Source organism: Podarcis erhardii (genome assembly GCF_964252035.2).
Source record: "Podarcis erhardii genome assembly, chromosome: 6".
NCBI classification, from domain to species: Eukaryota; Metazoa; Chordata; class Lepidosauria; order Squamata; family Lacertidae; genus Podarcis; species Podarcis erhardii.
In genome coordinates this window covers 66,498,383-66,516,272 of record NC_138510.1, presented here as the reverse complement: position 1 = coordinate 66,516,272, position 17,890 = coordinate 66,498,383, and the positions used below count along the sequence as shown (strand labels likewise).

Below are 17,890 nucleotides of genomic sequence, written 5' to 3'. Positions count from 1 at the left end.
AACAGAAATCTAGTTCCCTTATCAAGGACAGTAATAGCACCACTCTATTAGTCAGACCTCCTTATCAAGAACAGTAATAGCAGCAGCACTTTAGTCAGACCCCACCTGGAATACTGTGTCCAGTTCTGGGCACCACAGTTTAAGAAGGAAATTGACAAGTGGGAATGTGTGAAGAGGAGGGGCCAAGAAATGATAAAGGGTCTGGAAACCAAGCTTTATGAGGAATGGTTGAAGGAACTGGGTATGTTTATCCTGGTAAAGAGACAGAGGAGATATGATAGCCTTCTTAAAATATCTAAAGGGCTGTTAAATGGAAGATGGAACAAGTTCATTTTCTCCTGCTCTGGAGGCTAGGACTCAAACCAATGGATTCAAGTTTCAAGAAAGGAGATTACGACTAAACATCAGGAAGAACTTTATGACAGTAAGAGCTGTTTGGCAGTGTAACAAACTCCCATGAGAGATGGTGGACTCTCCTTCCTTGGAAGTTTTTAAATAAAGGTTGGATGGCCATCTGCTATGGATGCTTTGGTTGAGATTCCTACATTGCAGGGGGTTGGACTAGATCACCCTCAGGGTATCTTCCAACTCTACAGTTCTATGATCTTAAATTTACCAAGTTTATTTCCAGACTGAAGATTATATTCAGCCAAGGCCTACTCAGATCAGACCCATTGAAAATATTGAACCTAAGTTAGTCAATGTTTCTTAACATCAATAGGTCTAATGTAGTGGGACTAACATTGACCACCCAGAGGCTGCAACCCTAACCCTACTTACCTGGAACAAAGTGCCATTTAATTAACTTGTGCTTACTCTTGAGTAGGCATGTAGTGGCATTGTTCTGAGAGGGGATGCTCCCTGAGCACTATGGGACTTGCACATACATCCACTCACACAGTAATCTGATCACTGAGCTGATGAATATTAAGACACTGAACTGTAATGGTTCACCAGGTTTTCTCTGCTTCAAATGGTGATCCATGATCTAGAATTAAAGTTGTATTCAGCTATGAAAAAAGGCAGTCAGGTCCTGAACTGCCCAAACTAATGACACCAATGTTTATTATCTCTATTTTTAAAAATCTTGTTGAAAAGCTCCTTTCTGCTCATGGCCAATAAACACAACCCTCCCCCCCCCAACAAGCAGAAGTTGTAAATTTGTATGCTGTTTGTAATTTGCAGGACACTTTCGTGGACTAAGAAGGAAATATGCTGCTATGACCAGAATGATTATGCTTTGCACTCCAGTAATGCCCAAACCCATAAGTGGTCCATGGATATCTGTGTTAAGTCATTTTATGTAAGCTAATCCTTCCTAGGAGCAAGCATATAAACATTTGGCCTTGCTTATATCTTACTGGCATTTTGGACGGTTAATTCTTGCCACAGAACTTTTGGCTCAAGATACTTGTGGCTTTGAAAATGAGATTTGCAGAAGGATTAGCACACTGAAAGCGATTGCCAGTGGATGGATAGATCTGCTGAACAGATGCAATTTGCACCTACAGTGTACCAAGAATTCAATTTTATTTTTGTTCACAGTTGTATTATGGGACACTTGTGTAACTGCTCAATATGTTCTGTCTTTAGGCATTGTACAGACGTTCTCTGTTGTGTCATCTTCGTTGTGGTCATCCTGGGTTACATTGCTTTAGGAATTGTGGGTAAGTAAATACATGTACAGTTGATGCTTATCCTATTCATAGGAAAGTAACTTCTAATTTACTTGAGAAGCAATTGTTGCTTTAAGTTAAATGGGCATCTCGATTAAATATAATTACATTCATTTAACACATTTCTTGGAAACAAAGCATGAACTACCTGCTCTCATTGACTGTTGTAATTATAGGGGGGAAATAAAAATGATTGGTATATTGACCAAAAAAAAAAATCCAATATGAAACAAAGCTGAGTAGCCATGGTTCAATAATTTTGTTCTTCATTACTGTAAAAAGCTGTAGTTATAGCAGGAAAATGTTGGTAATTAGAAGTGGGAGAAAATAAAAAGTTTTAAAAATGAATTCTTTATAATGTTAGCAACAATCCATGCAAATAATGAATAGAACAGTTGCTTTTTTAATTGGGATGCAGAGCTAATGATCAACAGCAGATTCTTTAATGTGCATCTCAATTTTGTTCGAGAGAACTTCACTGAGAGCCGAAGCTTTATAAGGCACACAGCTGCCGCTGCTCCATGTCTCTTTAATCTCCACTCAACCCAATGTCCAATGCAAACCATGTCTGACATTATCACACAGTGTTTCTTTGACATCACTTGGTGTATTTATTAGACAAGCCTTCTCCAGCCTGGTGCCCTTCAGAAATTGTCGGTCTACAATTCCCATTATCCTTGACCACTGGCCATGAAGGGTCACATGTTGGGGAAGGCAGCTCTATATTTCTCAGGACAAACCCCAGCAGCTGGCATGAATATTCAACTCATGGATACATCTTTTTAACTCAGTGGCCAAACTCCCATTGACATTAATAGATCTGGACTTAGTCCTCTGTTTATTTACATGTGATGCTTCTCTTTGGCAGTAGAGTTCACTTCAGGTCTGGCTTAGCCTTAGTGAATTTTTAAAGATTTCTTTTTATTAACATCATAACATTTTTTCTGTGCTGTACAGCTACATAGTAATAGTATTATGCCATTAGACTACAAAAAGGAACACGCATCTTACAGAAGAAGTACAATCAAGAGAATTAGAAAGGATGTTCATCCTTTGTCCTGCTGGAACAAACAGTACAGCTCTCTATCACATCATAGTTCCATAGAAAAGGCAATCACTATACAGTCAAGATTAAAGTATAGCTTTTTTTTGTTGGCTGTCTTTTAAACTGAACCAAGTTCAATATTTATAAAGACAGGTTCCAGATTTCCTCTGGGCTGTAACCAAGCCAGCTCTAAAAGAAACACTACCTGCCTTTGGCACAGGACTCTCAGATAGCATTCTTTATGTTTCAGGGGATCTCTTCATCCCTGAGGCAGGTACATTCCATGTATAATAAAGGTTTTTGTACCCATTAATACCCTGCCCTACCGAGTTTGTGTTTCCCTTCCAGCTATCCCTTTGTGAAACAGAATTTTTAAATGTGTGATCACATTTGTTTCTGGTTCATCATTCTGAACCATAGATTGATTAGAAGAATCGAATACTTCCAGGAAAAAGGCTAGGGAGATGGTTGGTAGCTTGTGCCCAGCCACCCTGGACTCTCAAACCTTCCTACTGCACTGTACTTTGTTTCAGCAATGCACAAATTTCCTATAATCCTCTGGCTAGGATTTCACAGCAGTTTTCTACATAAGGTTTTTACAGAATCATGTACTGCATAAAATCTAGATGACTGAATGGTTGGTTGCCCAGTTCTATTTTCCCCACAGGCATTGGTCAGAGATGATATGGTCTGTATACATAACACTGTATTGCCTGTACTCTAACTGCAAAGAGAGAATCTCTACTTAAACTTTTGAATACCTGTAAATGCTCAAAATAAAAGCTATCCATCCTGAAATCAAAATTCATTTTGGGTGGTGGTGGCTATTTTCTGTTCCTCTTATGGGAGTACTTTATCAATCTCAAATTCAGATTCTGAAGCTAGTTGGATCTGGATGATTGTTACACACACACTTGTACACAAGCTGGCTATACAATTATCATCATCATAATCATCACCAGCCTTGTTTTACACTTTTTCATTTGCTTTATTTTTTAAAAAAATGAAAGATGAGATCAGCCTTGGATAGACTCCAGGCAGTTGTCCTGTTCAAAATGCATGAGAGTCAATAAAGTTCATATAAAGGGAAAATAGAGTATAAATCAATTCACAATCATGAGTTGTGCCTAAAGCAACTCGTGACCGAATAAGATCTGTATATTTCTGTCCTTTGGCTCTTTATAGATAAAAAAAAATGGGGGAAGGTTTTCTATATTCTATAAATGTATGAAGCAGATCTTCAGTCCACATTTTATTTGGATGGGTACAGAAACAGAAAAGTTCAGATCCATCATTTCTAGAGCATGGAGTTTGCTATTGATTGTGGCAGGGGGGAAATGCTGAGCTGAAATTCTAGCTTTAGTAATACATGCAATCAGTATGGCTTGAGTGATATTTGCAACGGTACAATCAGGAAGGGATTTAGCTCTCACTGTAGTTCCAAAGACATTATATTGTCATGTGGTGATAAAAGGACAATCAAATCTTCTTGCATGACCAAAGCTAGTGATTTATGGTAATAGTCTTTCTCTGATCTGCTTCAGTGATGATTGGCTCTTGAATGATTATGAGCCACATAAATATTTATTACAGGAGCTATTAATTGCTGTCATTAGGTCAACTTTACCGTTGGACCAATGGTGCTGACATCCAGTGACATTTCATTTTTTGCAGAATTCAGTCCACAATATTTACATTTGCATTTTCTGGATTATTAAGAACTTTTTTTAAAAAAAGCAACCTAGTAAAACATTTAAGACAAAAACCAATGAAATATTATAAAAAGATTCAAAGGGCTGCGAGAATAGTATAATTCAAAAAAGAAAAAGATTATATGGTTTAGCTCCTGACAATTCTCATATAACAATTGACTATGCTAAGCATTTTGCTAAACCAAGAGCATAAGTGAAGCTCAAGTGAGCAAGTGATTAGCATAGACAGCTCTCAATTGTTATATGAGAATTTGTTATCCATGAATCTGTAGGTCAGATGCTCTCCTACATATTTCTATTTCTGTTTGTGAAATCTTCCTATTGCAGTAAGTGTTAATCTGTGTTCAAAGACACAACAGGAGATTAAACAATAGGGCAGGAGGCCACCTGTGAAGTAGTAAACCAAATTTACCTTCTGTATTCAAGAAGAGGCTGCTTTTATAGCACCTACCCCTATGTATAAATTTAGGATCATATGTCCTATAATCTGCTTCACTGTATTGGTAAATTCTGGTGTTTAAAAACCATAAGCACAACTGGCTGGTTTTTATTGCCACATACTAAAATATTTTAAATGTTTTATCTTTTAAAGGGAAACACTTCACAAGAATGCTGTTGGTTCTTAATCATCAACTGATTTGCAGCCTATGTTAAGTTTCCCAAGCAAGTAGTTACTCTCCATATTTTGTCCTTGATGGGGAATCTTACAGTTCAGTGTTTTGCAGCCATTTACTCAATCCCAGACCAATAAAGGAATACAAAATGAGAGGATGTTTGACAAATGCATTAAAATGATAGATGTTTGTGATTTCTAGCTTTGTGATTTGTGAGCTTGAAATACATTAGTGAATGATGGCAGCATAACTTGATGGTTTGAAATATGGGGACCTGACAGGCTTTTGCACACACACACATGTCATTCTTGTGCTATACCATTGTTACATGGAATGCTGACATATTAAGATTCTCAAAGATTTATGATTGGGTCTTGGAAGTTTGCACTAAGGATCTGTCAAGTGATATGAAGACTTGGAACAAAGATTTTGGCAGGCAATTAGACTAACAACGTTGAAACCATATAAGAAAGAGTTGCCTAAAGTATACTGATTGTGGTCTCTATAGACCCAGTATTGGTTTGGGGAAACCCAGCCAGATGGGTAGGGTAGAAATACAAAATTATTATTATTATTATTATTATTATTATTATTATTATTAGTCCTTTTGAACAAGATTGTTTTATTACCTGTTGCATAAAGAATTGCGGTTCATGTTATGAATGGCTGCAAAAAAATAATTTCTGCTTAAAAATGGGAATACATTTTATTATTAAAAATTTCAGACTTACTTGCATTGGAAAAGGTAATACATCAAATCCAACAATAAAGCTAGTTATGTTGATATAAAAAATATGATACCAGTTTGTAAATTTGTAAATGAAGTTTAAAACATAACACACACATCCCAAATACATTGCTGTTTAACATATTTCTGTGCTGAGCTAATGCTATATGAGAACAATATCTATTTGGCATTGCAAGTCATTATAGAAATGTAGAAAGATAACAGGAGATGCAACTAATTACAGTGGTACCTTGGTTTACAAACTTAATCCGTTCCTGAAGTCCCTTCTTAAACCACAGTGTTCGTAAACCAAGGCGTGCTTTCCCATAGCAGCGGGGGACTCAATTTACAAATGCAAAATACTCAACAGGAAACGAAACATGTTCTGCTTCCAAGGCAAAGTTCACAAACCAAAACACCTACTTCTGGGTTTGCAGCGTTCTTAATCCAAGTTAATAAACTAAGCTGTTCTTAAACCAAGGTACCACTGCAACGCGTCCTATTGTTGTTGCCATTTTGCAATGTCTGAAATGGTGCTTTTATTTTTCCTCATGGTGAAATATATGCAGGCTTCCAAGGTGAGCACAGTTTAGGCATCTCACCATAGTGGTGGTGTCCACTTCAGAAAAAGCACAGGAGGAAAAAGTGATTTACGCTCCTTGCTTTCTCCCTATTATAGAGCATCAGAGTCTTCAATTCTCCCCACCCCAAAAAAGTGCTGGTCTTGGTAAATACATAGTTTCATATATCATTGATTCATCTCTTTATATGCAAAAACTAAAAGAGGTTTTAAAAACAAATGTTCAGCTGATTCGTATGACTGTCTCCCTCCCCCTGTCTGTAAGCAGGCCCTTGGTCATTGCCAACAATCAAGTATTCAGCCATGCAGAACATTTTATGGGTGCTGAAGTTCTGTACGCTTGGATTCTATTTCATTTAATACTTGGTATTGGGTCAGCAGCAGTTCACCGCAACAAATACCTGCAACAAATAAACTACACAGCTGTCTAAGGCTGATTTCTTCTTTCTGTGGATGTTGTTCAGTTAGTTTCTATTCTTTTTAGAGTGGGAAAGAGAATGAGATATTTATCAAGTGCTAAATCTTAAATAGTACCACACTTTGCTTTCTCCTTATGTTCATTTGAGATGTGAAGCCATCTACCCTCTGTACCCACATAGCAGAAAGGATTCCCATTTAAAGGAATCCAATTTCACAACAAACTGAGATGAATCTATTTGCAAAACAAAGCTGCTGTGTAAATGAGGGGGGTGTACTTGTAAATTCAGGAGGTAAAGAATTCTGCAAAGAAAACCATCATCCTTAAAATAGTCCAGTGCAACACTTGTTTGTTGCCATTATGGTTGGATCCATAGAGCAGATACAAAATTGCAATGTAGCATGAACACTTCTGGGTGTTCTGTGGCCTGATTGGTAGGCTGGGGGTTCCTCTGCTAAAGTCAGGGAGCGTGTTACCTGAGGACCTATTCCTCTGCAACACTGCTGGTGTTTCAGTTTTTGCCCAGATCAGAGGGCTATACATTCGCACCTTGAATTGCAAATGCCTTGGCTCCCAAACAAATCAGCTCCTGAACGATTGAAACCCAGAAATGAGTGTTCTGGTTTTCGAATGATTTTCAGAAGCTGAATGTGTGGCGTGGCTTCTGATTGGCTGCAGGATTCTCCTGCAGCCAATCAGAAGCCGTGCCTTGGTTTTTGAACGGTTCTGGGAGTCAAACAGACTCCAGGAATGCATTGTGTTCCAGAATCAAGGTACGACTATATAGCAAAAATAGGAAACCTTTTTGGCTTGCATTCACTGGTAGGCAGTGAGTTTGTAGGCCATACACATCCCATCTACCCAAACACAAATACTCAGGGAGAAAACACACTCACACATGCCGACAGAGAGGAGGTGTATGGTGGCATGCAAATGAGGTCATTGCATGCCTCCCTTCTCCTTGCTGCCTACCTGAATGGCACTGGAAATAGCTCCTTAGCATTTGCAGTGGAGAGGAAGGTGCGTGGGAATGAGTCAGTAGACCTTTCCTTCGCATGTCAATCAAGCTCCCTACTAAACAGCTGTGTGAGCTGAGAGAAGCATTGTCAATTTAGTGGTGATGGTAATGATAGGGCAAGGCTGTCTGAGGGGAAAATGTTTAGTGGACTGTCAGGAAGGCTCAGCCAGTGACTGAGGATTAAAGCCCTTTGCACTTCTCTTTTAAATGAGTGGCCAGTCCAAACTCCCCGACCTCTGCATGCTCACAAATGAGAAGTGGAGCTGCTTCAAAGAGGGCTTTTGCAAAGGACTTGCCCTTTGCAGAAGCACTCCTTGAAGCAGCCCCCCCCCCTTTCGGAGTGAACAGGCTGGTAGGGGCAGGGGACTCCCCACTCCTTGCTGCCATTTGTATGTTTGCTCAAAGGTGAAGGGAAACTGATGATATAAATTGCCATTTGGGGCAGAACTGGCCTCAAAGTCCAGAGTTCTTTTCAAACTTCATTGCAAAAGTACACAGTTAAATTTCATTGATCTGAGTGTCCCGGAAGCAGCTGCAATATTTACTAAATCAAAATTTAGGTGATCTGGAGTATTATTTATGTGGGGTAATGGTGATGTTTTATTTTGCCTAATGAAGAGTCCTGTGTAATTCAAGAACTTGCTTCTAGCTTTTTTACCATCTGTTGGGCTGATAAAACAATCACATCACTTGCTGTGCACTGCTTGTGTTGTGGAAACAACACAGTTTTTAAAATGTGTTTGGGTAGTTAGATCATTATTGTTTCCATTTTGCAGAAATGACTTGTGGGGTTCAAATTATAGTTTAGGTGGCACTACCTTCTCATGGGCACTGTTGTTTCTCACTGTATAACCAAGACCTGGATGGCGAAGCAGGGTGAAGTTAGCCTCTTTTAACCTTTGCCCACCTAGGTACCTTCTTCAACCCCAAGGGAGACTTGTGTCAGGAGCCAGGGTCTGGAGTAGGTCAGCAATAAAAACATTAGTGTCAGTGAAGTTAACTCTTTATTCAAGAAACCAAAACAGCACAGGCTTAGTGATCACAGTGACTCTTCCCAGTAGTTCTTGTCCCAATGAGGCAGTTGCGATGACTGAATGAGGCTGAAGGGCATTTCACACAACGTGTATTCACATCAGCAAATGTAACCTGGTTAAACTGGCAATAAGTATGACAATAGTAACTGGAAAAACACAGCTGTTATTATGAGAATTGCTGTTGACTGTATCTATAATTCCCAGGTTATGCTATGTTTGTCCAGATTAAGTGTGTGTCTGACACACACTTGCATAGAAAAAATGTTTTTTATGAATAGCATGTAATCTGGTGGCTGAGCATGGATGTGAATTTGGATCTTAAGGTCAAAATCTGATTATCCACTGACCACTCTGTTCTTCATCAGATTTAACATGGCATATTCCTGTTCTACATGGGAGAGACTTCTGGTTTGTATGTGGACATTGTTGTATGTGAGCATTTGTCAAGAGTACTATTTCTCTATTATTTGAAGTTCTTGGAATATGAAAACTAATTCCAGAAACAAACTGGATAATGTTGGCAGCAGTGGCTAATTCTAAATTATCTGCAAAAATGCAGCTGTTAAGTTTTGCAACCAACATTGCTGGACTGCTTTAAATCTCACATGACAAGATTTATCCCTGCTGGTATCTGTACTGGTGGGAAGAATAATGGTCCTAAGGGAGGGGGGTATCTTCTGTAGTGTCAACATTCTTGAAAACAAACTAACCTCAAAAAGAGGGAAGGTTGCTATAGAAGCTGCACTGTGGCGTGTATAAAGAAGAGATTAAAGGAGTTCATATCAACTGCAAAAATTGATCTGCTTGGACATGGCATTTTTCTGCAATAGATGTGGGGAAATATTCAAGGACAATGAAAACCTCCTTTGTGCACAAACAAACATCATGTCCTGTTTCAAGAATGTGCTTTCTTCTATTCTCCAGTTTATATATATCCATGGAGTAGTAGATGATAGGCACCAAACATTCCCCCCCCAACCCCCCCCAACCCATAGTATTTTTAGGTCATGTTTTAGGTCATGATTTTTAGTATGGACCTTGACTTGGTTTTGTACTTTTGAAGGTACATTGCATTGCTTAGGATTTTAAACCTCAGAGGTGTAGTATTACCCTTGCTAAGCAAATGTGCTAGTGGCTTTGTGCTACTCTTTGGGGGAGCCAGTAATACAAAGAAGTATCCTAAAAATCCAAATGTTATACTAAAAGGTCTATTAATTTAGAAGCAGTATGACACAATGTTTTAACATGTGCAATTTTGTTATGCACCTTACAACAGCTGAAAGTTTTTCTTGTGCCTGGAGACCTCATTCCTGAATTGAAATCTCAATTGGATGTACAAAATTCCAAGAATTACTGCACTCCTATATACTTCTAGGGATGCGGGTGGCACTGTGAGTTAAACCACAGAGCCCTGGGCTTGTCAATCAGAAGGTTGGCGGTTCAAATCCCCGGGATGGGGTGAGCTGCCTTTGCTCGGTCCCTGCTCCTGCCAACCTAGCAGTTTGAAAGCATGAAGTGCAAGTAGATAAATAGGTACCACTCCAGTGGGAAGGTAAACGGCATTTCTGTATGCTGCTCTGGTTTGCCAGAACCAGCTTAGTCATGCTGGCCACATGACCTAGAAGCTGTACACAGGCTCCCTCGGCCAGTAAAGCGAGATGAGCACCGCAACCCCAGAGTTGTCCACGACTGGACTTAACGGTTGGGGTCCCTTTACCTTTTTATATACTTCTATACTTGATAGAGTTTAACCGCTGTGGAATTCCCTGCCTTTAAACAATCACATCAGACCTTTTGGAACTCAAACTTAATTTTGCACAAGCCTACGGATACTATTCCAGAAGCTCAAATATATAATTCTGCTGGACATCAGACACCATGGTTTAGTGATATGAACCTGACCAAAACATCAGACTTGCACACTCCCTTCTTCTCCTGCTTCTTGTTCCATATGAATCAGGGACTGAGGTTTAAGCCAGCACGGCCAGCCATGAGGCAAACTGCAGCAGCTGCCTCTGGTGACGGAATCCAAGGGGATGGCCATGCCACAGATGCCCCTTCCCACTGCTGGCAAAAGAAGCAACAGTGGCTTCTAGTGAGATCTCACAAGAGACCCTCATGATCTTGTATGGGTCTCATGAGAACTCACTAGAAGCCACCACCACTTTTCCTCACTTCTCCTGTGCCACCATGGGTGCCCCACCTGTACCCCTTGCTGTTTCTGGAGAAGTGAGGAGAAGCAGGTTCTGGTAAGATCTCACTAGATCTGGTTCTGCTTCTCCTCACTCATCCAGAGCTACTGCAAGCTCCCTCTGCCCCACCAGAGAAGTGAGAAGAAGCAGCTTTGGTGGTAGTTTCCAAGTTCCAGCGACATTTCATGGGGCACTCATGAGATCTTGCAGGGCAACCCTGTAAGTGAGCCTTTGGTGAGGCATTGGGGGCACTTTCTCATTTCTCCTCAGGCGGCAAAACAGGATGCGCCACCCCCTTCATAACAGTCTTTGTTTTAAGCCAGGATTCTTTAAAGGGGGAACTTAAAGCTTGTGAATCCCACCTTCCAGCCACACTTCAGCATGTGTATGATCCCAAGGCTCATGCACACAGCACTGAATTGTGGTTTAGAATTACATGTAAACATGACTGTTTTCTCACAATATAGTACAGTGATCTGTAATATACCGGGGGTGGTGGTGTACTTTCAAATGAACCAAAAGCCTAAACGAATTTAGGTTGCAGTCCTATACCCACTTAGCTGGGAGCAAGCCCCATTAGACTCACTGGGACTTACATCTGATTAAACATGTATAGGATTGCACTGCTAATGAAAGATGGCGAGCCACTGCCTTCTCTTTAAATCTACAAATGCATTGTGGTAGCATATAAGCAGCTTTATTTTTTAAGATTAATCAAAAGTTTATTAGCTTAAGATGTGGTGTCGTAGTGAGAGTGAACCTGGGAGACCAGGGTTCAAGTCCCCATTCAGCCATGAAGCTCACTGAGTTACCTTGGACCAGTCGCTGCCTCTCAACCTAATGTAACTCACAGGGTTGTTGTGAGGATGAAATGGGAAGGAGGAGAAGTCTGTACCCCACCTTGAGCTCCTTGAAGGAAAGGTGGCATATAAAAGTAATAATAAACACCTCTGGACCACAGGTGCCAATGGACAGACTGCCATGGACAGCTTTACACAGGGCTCTGTTGTGTCATGCCCTATCACTCTAGTGCCAGAGTGTGCCAGTGACGCTGGATAAGATTTAGTTTTGAGTGTTTCTAAATTTAAAACTACAGAAAATAAAAGAGGAATGCAAGCATGTGGCAATTATAGAACAGCAAGTTCAAAGTGATTTGCATAAATCAGGGTTGAGAGTGCATTGTAAGCGGCTCACGCAATTCAGCGTACAGAGAGAATCTAAGATGTGTGAGTGCAGGCACGCTTAGGTTTGTTTTAGCTTTGTTTGCTGCCATTGTATGGCTTTATGCCAACAAAGTCTTTGTAATGGTTCCCTGTCCTCATTTTAATAACCGTTATTTTCTAAGTGCATTACCTCATTTTCTGGCTGCCAGCCAGATATGACCTGATGGAAAGGGGGAGGGGGAGAGAGAAATGTTTTACTTTCTATCTATTCATCCATACTTTTTTCATTAAAGGGGGGGGGAATCTACTGTTTAAGGAAAATCAATAGTATTCAGTAGCTATTGAGAGAGGTTAAAATGGTACATGACTGGCAGTGCATTTTAATGACCAGCAAACTTTAATTCCAAGCCGACCTGCTACAAGGAGGAAATTCAGCTATAAAATATCACTGATGCTTTCTTTTTCGCAGCTTGGGTGCACGGTGACCCCAGAAAAGTAGCTTACCCAACTGACAGCTACGGGCAGTTCTGTGGTCAAAAGGACACGCCTAATGAGTAAGTACCAAGATATTCCTTTGCCTTCACTTTTCATGATGCGTGAAAGGGAGCACTAGACTTCTGTCTCCTGGAAGTCTTAATGGAAGGATGAGGGAGGACCCTCCTTCCTTCAGTGGTTTCTCTGTGTTGACTCCAATTAAGATTTATATTTAAAAAGCTGAGCGATCAAAGCAAAACCATTGTACATGTGCCGTCCGAAGGCTGTTCATAATTCAGTAAAATACAATTACGTCATGCATCCCAGTGATTAGAATGCCACACTTTATAAAATGCATTGGAGCTGATTAGCCAGCATAAGTTGGAACATTTAATTGAAATGTCCTCTGAGAAATTGTTCCTGTCATTCCAAGAAGAAAAATAAATCCTAAGTACCACAGGCTGCATCTCATTTCTATAAACTAGATACCCCTTGCTCAGTGGGTAAAACATGCCAGCAGCAGAAAAATAGCAAAGGAGAATTCTACCACTGGCTGCTACCAGCTTAAAAGAATGCACTTTATTTTCATACTGGAAATTCCTAGAAGTCCAGGTCTGAACTTTGGGCCAAGAGCCACTCATAACTTCTCCCTGCAGATCACCCACTTTAATGTCCCTACGTTATCACAGTGTTTTAAGCATCTAAAAGCAACTCCATAGAAACTGGATCTGGTGGGTTATCCATCCAATCAGCTGCTGTAAAGCATAATATATTTTATAGACAAAGCATCCTGTACAGTCTTTGAATACCTAGGAAGTCATCCTGAACAATAGATAGGATACTTTTAGATTAGGTGATCTACCATTTTGAGCCATTCTTTTCCTTTCCTTTCCTTTCCTTTCCTTTCCTTTCCTTTCCTTTCCTTTCCTTTCCTTTCCTTTCCTTTCCAATTCCCAGCTGTACCACTTCCCAGCTGGGGTGAATTATAATTATTTAAAATATTGTTATACTACCTTTAAACAGTAAAATCCTTCTCTCTCTCTCTCTCAATACACACACACACACACACACACATATATATATATATATAAATTTAGAAGGATTTTACTGTTTAAAGGCAGTATAACAGTAGTACTGTGACTACTACTGTAACACAGAGGCAGCCAGTAGAATGCCCTCAAGATTCTGCAGTGCTACAATTCCCACAATCCCTGGCCATTGGCTTTAACTGATGAGAGGTATAGTCATCAACATTTGGAAGGCACCAAGTTTTCTTCCCTTGCAGTCGCATGTTCCTACTTATAACCTCATAGATGCATACTGACACATAGAAGGAGTTGTTGGTCTATTATTATTATTATTATTATTATTATTATTATTATTATTATTATTATTATTATTTGAAATGTTCTAAGTGTGCTTAGTGTGAAATGCTCTTAGCTTATTTGCCCCATGTCCAAAACAATAATCAATCCAGCAAATACAATCAATATTCATTACTGTATTTCAGACCTTCAACAATTTAACACCCTTCCCCCATTTGCACTGTGTTTCCTTTGCACTGAAATCAGTGGGATGGAATGAAGTAGTGACAACAAAATCAAATAATTTATGCAATTAATTACGTAATTTACAGAAGTTACATAGTTTCATCACAGTGGCCATCAAAAAATAATAATATAGGTTTTGGTGGAAGATGAACTGCAGTGGAACAGAAACAGTGCTCCATGCCCCCAATACAGGGCAGAACGGAAAACAATGCCAATTTACATCCCTAATTTACCACATAGGAAAATATTTGTTTCCACTACAGAATTCCGTAAAGGAAACAATTGCCCATAGCATTACCAAAACATTACTAAAATCTCACAGTTAATGTTGAAATAGCATGAATTCACTGCAAATGAACCTAGTGGTATCAATTGAAAATGATTCCCTTTTGGACCGAGTTCAGAGCTTGATTGCTCCATCGGCATTACGTGCACTATGTCCAAAACAGTAAAAGCATTTGCTTCTGTTGCATCCACTGCGGTAAGAAGAATCCTGCAAGGGAGCAGGAGTTATGATATCTTCACTGTAAACAAATTGCATTTGAATATATGGATTCTCCCACTGCAATTCTATGCACACTTAGCTCAAGAGTAAGTGTTACTCAGGTGTTTACTTATGAGTGGATATGTATAGAATTGTGCTGTGATGGTGCAGTTCAAATTACCACTCCTTGCCAGTGGGGGCTTTGCAGAGCTGCAGAGCCACTGTTGCATTCTCAGGATGGCTGACCATGGCAGTCACAGTGGAAATCGTGGGTAGCCAGGATGATAGAGCCTGATGCTGTTATGGGGGTTTCCAGTTGTACCCCACAGTGGCAGTGTTGGTGGAAGACCAGCTTAGCCAGCAGAACTAAGTGGAGGGATACCTCCGGTCAACCCACATATCTCACATTTGGTGTGAAGGGGGTGGCTTCCTCTGTGGATGTATTAAGTGTCATAGAGCCAAATTACTTTTTTTTTTTTAAAAGCAAGCATGATTTTGGGGACGATTTGCATGTGTTAATTCATTTCAATAAACCAGCATTTAAAACAATGGTGATAACAAACCACATGCAGTTTTGAACAACTAGCTGGGAAACAAACAAAAAATTAATAGTTTTGGATAAGCCTGACAAACTGACCCAAAGCTGATATACATTAGAGATCCAGAGGCTGGCCCTAATTCATGCCTTGAGGGAAATTAAATTTGGGGATGGATGCTAATCTTTGGAATAATGCCCTTTAGAGTCCCTTGGCACAAAGTAATAAAATGCAAATAAATGTTACAATGTTTTAAACAAATACTACACCAAGCAAATATTTTAAAAGATTTGATACTTGGGCATTCATAGACTAGGGGTAGGGGGAATTGAATTACAACAATGCAGAATTAATTCCATTTTGTCTGATCTAACACCATTCCTGGGGACCCATCAGCACCTTAATCCATCTATTTGCTGATCTCTACGTAATCCCTAAATTATTTTTGCATTCAGAAGACCATAGCTCCAACATGAAATAAAGCTTGCCTTTGAAGGAGACAGTCATACATTGCTGAATTTTTTTACTGGATATTTTGTGTTTTCCTTGTATTACTGTCAGCAGCTAGCGAACGTTTCAGCCCCTAAATAATCTACCAGCTAATTGTATGAATGTGAGTTTCCCAAGTTTTAGTAATGTAGAATCCTTGTCTGAACTTTGAATATGCAAGCTTCCTTATTACCTAATCGCCATATATGTCTTCTGTGGCCTCTTTGTGTTTTCCGACTTGCCGAATTGGTTCAGAGTTATTGACAGAGGCTGGAAAAAGCAGATAGTCAGCAAAGTGTTCACATGCTATCAATCTTCTTCACACATTTGCTGGTTAGCATGGATGAATGTGAAAAAGGCCTATTATCGCCAACCTTTCGGGAGAACAGTGCTGCAGCTAATGGGAGCCAGTTTTATGTTCTGCATGTTCCTGGGCAAGACTGACAGAAATGAATGAGTTAATTCTCCCCTTCTCCCTTTCAGAGCCACTAATATGTCAGCTCTAGTGTGTGTCTTACATACCGTCCATTCTAGTACTTTTCGATAGAAGATTCTTGGGACTTTATCTAATCCACAAGTTCTCTTATGCAAAGAAATTCTTGATTGATTTTTTAGTGCCACCTTGTGATTAACATAAAAACCACCAGCTTGTTTGTGCAGTGTAGCGTGTATTTGAACACCTACTATATGTACAAGACAGATTCAGAATACACTAGAAGTACCATATGGCTAGGTGACAAAGTCTTAACCTATGAGATCTGGAATCAGGTTAATATATGTGACTAAGTGCCATTGTGATCTACTCCACAGGGAAGTATTGTCCTTCCCATAATTAGAGTTTAGGTGTGCTTCTGTCAATTCTCTTGAGAATGCTTTTGCTCTGTTTTCTTTAATACTTGCTGTGGTCTCTTAAGTGATTCTATTACGGATTCATACATACTATGAATTATTACTGTAAATACACATGGAGTTATTATTTCATACCTATTCATTTGCAGGAACAAGACAATTTTGTTTTACTTTAACATTCTGAAATGTGCCAGCCCTCTAGTGCTAATAAACCTACAGTGCCCTACAACACAGGTATGTAAATGACAGTCAGATTCAGACCACAAGGAGTGTCACTTGCCAGAACTACTTCTAAAGTGAAAGTTTTTAGAAGTACTGTTGGCTTTCTGTACAGTGGCAGTGGGAGAGGGGTAGTAAATACAGATCCTGAAAATATTGTGTATGTGAACATCTGTAAATGTACTGCTATGACTTCCCCAGGTTTCTGGGTGTCCTGACACACTCTAGATTTCTGGGTGCTGGGATTTAATCAGTGTTTTGAGAATTAAGGCAACTTAACAGGCTTTGACAGTGCCAAAAGGCGCAGGCTAAGCTTCTTTTCCTGTCCAGGGCATTGCTTGAAACTGTATATCCACTTACCTGGGATCTGAATGGGACTTATTTCTCAACAAACATGAACAGGATTGTGCTGTTATACATTTTACAAATGAGCTTTATATGGGATTTATTTTGAAAGAAATAGGAAAAAGGCAGCATTTAAACATTTACTTATAGTATACATCAGTGGTTCCCAACTGGTGCTCCACTGACTCCAGGAGGTCCGCCTAACCCACCCAGGAAATCCATGGCACCATTGACATAACAAAAACTACCATAGAAATATCAAAATTTTCAAAAGTAAAGGGTCCATGGCTTGACTTTTGAAAAACATGGTCTGCAGTAATTGGGAACCACTGTGTGTCTATGTGTTTGTGTGTGTGTGTGTGTAATTACAGCATGCAAATTAAACGTGCTAATATCTTGGATTTATATTGCAAGGGATTCAGCCTGTTCAAAGGAGGTCATGTTCAAAGGAGACCATGTGTGCAAAATTAAAATGCAGCATATCTCTGAAGTTTCATTGAAAAGCTGTGTTTTGTATCCTCCTATCCTAGGTAATTAACTGCTGGTGTAGCAGATACTGGGATCAGAAAATAAACTGAAGCGCTCTGTGTGAACTTGATTGCCATGTATTATATGACTTTAGAAAGAGTTATGGCCGGAATAAAGCACAGGCTAGCCTTAACCCGTGTACAATAATGAAATCTTGATTTGCTTTTGACTGAGCTATTGAAAGTGAAAGTGGTTGGCTCTGCAAATACCCTGTTAGGGCAAAACAGTTGCACACTT

The 17,890-nt window shown here is 39.7% G+C and overlaps 1 protein-coding gene across 3 annotated transcripts in view; it reads left to right on the top strand.

Annotated features, from left to right (window-relative positions):
• Nucleotides 1–17,890, top strand: part of SLC44A5 (solute carrier family 44 member 5) — a 157,355-nt gene that overhangs the window by 98,230 nt on the left and 41,235 nt on the right. For all 3 annotated transcript variants that reach the window (XM_081866540.1, XM_081866538.1, XM_081866539.1), the window contains exons 3-5: nucleotides 1,594–1,667; nucleotides 12,649–12,733; nucleotides 16,711–16,795. In XM_081866540.1, the coding sequence (XP_081722666.1) occupies nucleotides 1,594–1,667; nucleotides 12,649–12,733; nucleotides 16,711–16,795 (244 nt within the window). The remainder of the gene's footprint in view (nucleotides 1–1,593; nucleotides 1,668–12,648; nucleotides 12,734–16,710; nucleotides 16,796–17,890) is intronic.